Source organism: Chiloscyllium plagiosum, chromosome 22, assembly GCF_004010195.1.
Source record: "Chiloscyllium plagiosum isolate BGI_BamShark_2017 chromosome 22, ASM401019v2, whole genome shotgun sequence".
Lineage (NCBI taxonomy): Eukaryota > Metazoa > Chordata > Chondrichthyes > Orectolobiformes > Hemiscylliidae > Chiloscyllium > Chiloscyllium plagiosum.
Window position 1 is genome coordinate 22,375,424 of NC_057731.1, and position 2,708 is coordinate 22,378,131.

At 41.6% G+C, this 2,708-nt stretch overlaps 1 protein-coding gene across 5 annotated transcripts in view; it reads right to left on the reverse strand.

Moving 5' to 3' along the window:
* The window catches only part of LOC122561126 (transcription elongation regulator 1-like protein), a 741,295-nt gene that overhangs the window by 158,326 nt on the left and 580,261 nt on the right, over positions 1-2,708 (reverse strand). For all 5 annotated transcript variants that reach the window (XM_043712594.1, XM_043712591.1, XM_043712593.1 and 2 more), the window contains exon 10: positions 1,716-1,782. In XM_043712594.1, coding sequence (XP_043568529.1) covers positions 1,716-1,782 — 67 coding nt within the window. The remainder of the gene's footprint in view (positions 1-1,715; positions 1,783-2,708) is intronic.

The window sequence follows — 2,708 nt, forward strand, 5'->3', positions numbered from 1 at the left end:
AAATGCTCTCAACACTCCTGAGGTGGTGGGTGTTGGTGGAGGCGGGGAGGTGCATGAGGGCTAGAAGGTCGAAGAATTCCTAGAACAACTGGGACCAAATTCCCACAGTCCAAGGTATGCGTTCTCACCAGCCCGCCACAGCAGCTGCCCACACTCTGCTTTCAGAGTCAGTCTGTCTGATGCTACTCTGCCTCTGGATCCAGCCCTCTGAATGAAAGCTGCACATTTTGGGGTACTTTTTCCCCGAGGTGGGTCTGGCAGGTCATGAACTTTCCTGACTTGAACTATCTTCTTCAGTGCCCAAGTTCCACCCGATAAAATCGGTTTTGTAAGTCATACTTAATTCTATTTTTCTAATCTCAGGAAAAATGAAAGGTACATAAGTATTCCATGAACTATACGCTGTTTTTTTGCCTGGGAGCATTCCCATTAGGACTGTCAAAAAACTGCCCTGACACACTTATTGGCTAGATTTTCATAAAGGATGCAGGATCCCAATGGCAAGACTAAACAGGAGTCCTGAGCCCCTACCTGCAGTGGTGGGACAAACCAAGCAGTTTCGTTGGATGCAGTCTCCTGATTGCTTGTCCAATTAAAGAAGCAGATGGACTCATAATGCCATTGGCATGACCAGAGCACCATCAGCTCTGAGGCCGCAGTTATGAGATAGTGCGACTATAGCAGAGCAAGAACTGAGAGGATACGACAGAGGGATATATGAAAAAATAATAAAATCAGAGGGACTAAGCAGGCAGTTTCATTCAAATGGCCGAATAAAGTCCCAGGGTTGGCCCTCTATATCTGTGACCGCAGATTGAACTCCATTTTTTGGGGCATGGACTACCAAGCTCTAATGGCTCCGAGACAGTCATGAGGTCATCTTCATAAAGATATCAGCTTCGCCAAATGGCAGGAAGCAACTCTGCCACCAGTAAAATGCCGATGTGGCCAGAGAACTGACCCTATTTAAAATGGATGCCTGCAATTTAGTGGGCAGTCATTGGGAAACTTGCTCAACATTTGGAATATACTGGCAAGTTGTCTTGACACAGCTCCCCAGCCTCAGTATTTATATTACTGCCCAACTCCTACCCTCTGCTTCCCAGCCTGACATTCCAGGATTGAGACAATTCAGCCCTTAGGAGCAAGCTGAAGATGTGATAGAATTAAAATAGTAACTTGCCCAAGCACAACACAGAATCATAGAAACCCTACGGTGAGGAAAAGAGGCCATTTGGCCCAACGAGTCGCAATCGACCCTCTGAAAAACATCCCGCTCTTCCCCTGTAGCCCCACATTCACCATAGTTAACCCACCTTGCTTATGCATCCCAGGACACGATGGGCAATTTAGCACTGTCAATCTAGCTAGCCTACACATCTTTGGTTGGAAATGGAAACACCCAGAGAAAACCCAAGCAGACAAAGTGAGAATGTGCAAACTCCACACAGAGGCTGTAGTACGGATGTGCTTGTCACATATTTCAATGTTAAAACCCTCAACCAATAGATTAAATATAAATAATTGTTATTGCAAATCATATTTATGTATAAGTTCATTTGAAATTTTTCAAATGAATAAGAATGTGCTATTTTAGAAAACAGCTTAATAAACAAAATTAGATATTGTGCATTTACAGAGCAGGTTGTACAGTAAAAATAAAGAAAACAACGTACAAATAATATCTATCAATACAAACAAAATAACTGACGTACTTGTTTCTCTTTGTTTTCAAAAGGTGTTCCTCATTTGCCTCCTCTTGATTAGAAGTTTCATCTTTTGCTAATGAAGTAGAACAATTCAAATTACATATTTTGATTATGTCAGAGTTCATTTTTAAGGAGACCATTATAATAATTAATGCAAATTTTTGATAGACTATAATTACACATATATTTAAGACAATATTGTTTTACACTTGATAATCTCTCAAGTAAAGAACATGAGATTAGTCGCAAAATAGATTTTAAAATTATCCATCGATGGTGGGCAAGTTGTTGGAGGGAATCCAGAGGGGCATTATGTACATGTATTTGGAAAGGCAAGGACTGATTAAGGATAGTCAACATGGCTTTGTGCATGGGAAACCATGTCTCACAAACTTGATTGAGTTTTTTGGAGTTATTTTTCCTTCAAAAAGAGGATTGATCAGGTCAGAGCGATGGACGTGATCTATATGGACTTCAATAAGGCGTTCGACAAGGTTCCCCATGGGAGACTGGTTAGCAAGGTTAGATCTCATGGAATACTGGGAGAACTAGCCATTTGGATACAGAACTGGCTCAAAGGTAGAAGACAGAGGATGGTGGTGGTGGAGGGTTGTTTTTCAGACTGGAGGCCTGTGACCAGTGGATCGGTGCTGGGTCCACTACTTTTTGTCATTTATATAAATGATTTGGATGTGAGCATAAGAGGTATAGTTAGTAAGTTTGCAGATGACACCAAAATTGGAGGTGTAATGAACAGCGAAGAAGTTTACTTCAGATTACAACAGGATCTTAATCAGATGGGCCAATGGGCTAAGAAATGGCAGATGGAGTTTAATTTAGATAAATGCGAGTTACTGCATTTTGGAAAAGCAAATCTCAGCAGGACTTATGTACTTAATGATAAGTTCATAGGGAGTGTTGCTGAAAGAAGAGACCTTGGAGTGCAGGTTCATAGCTCCTTGAAAGTGGAGTCGGAGGTAGATAGGATAGTGAAGAAGG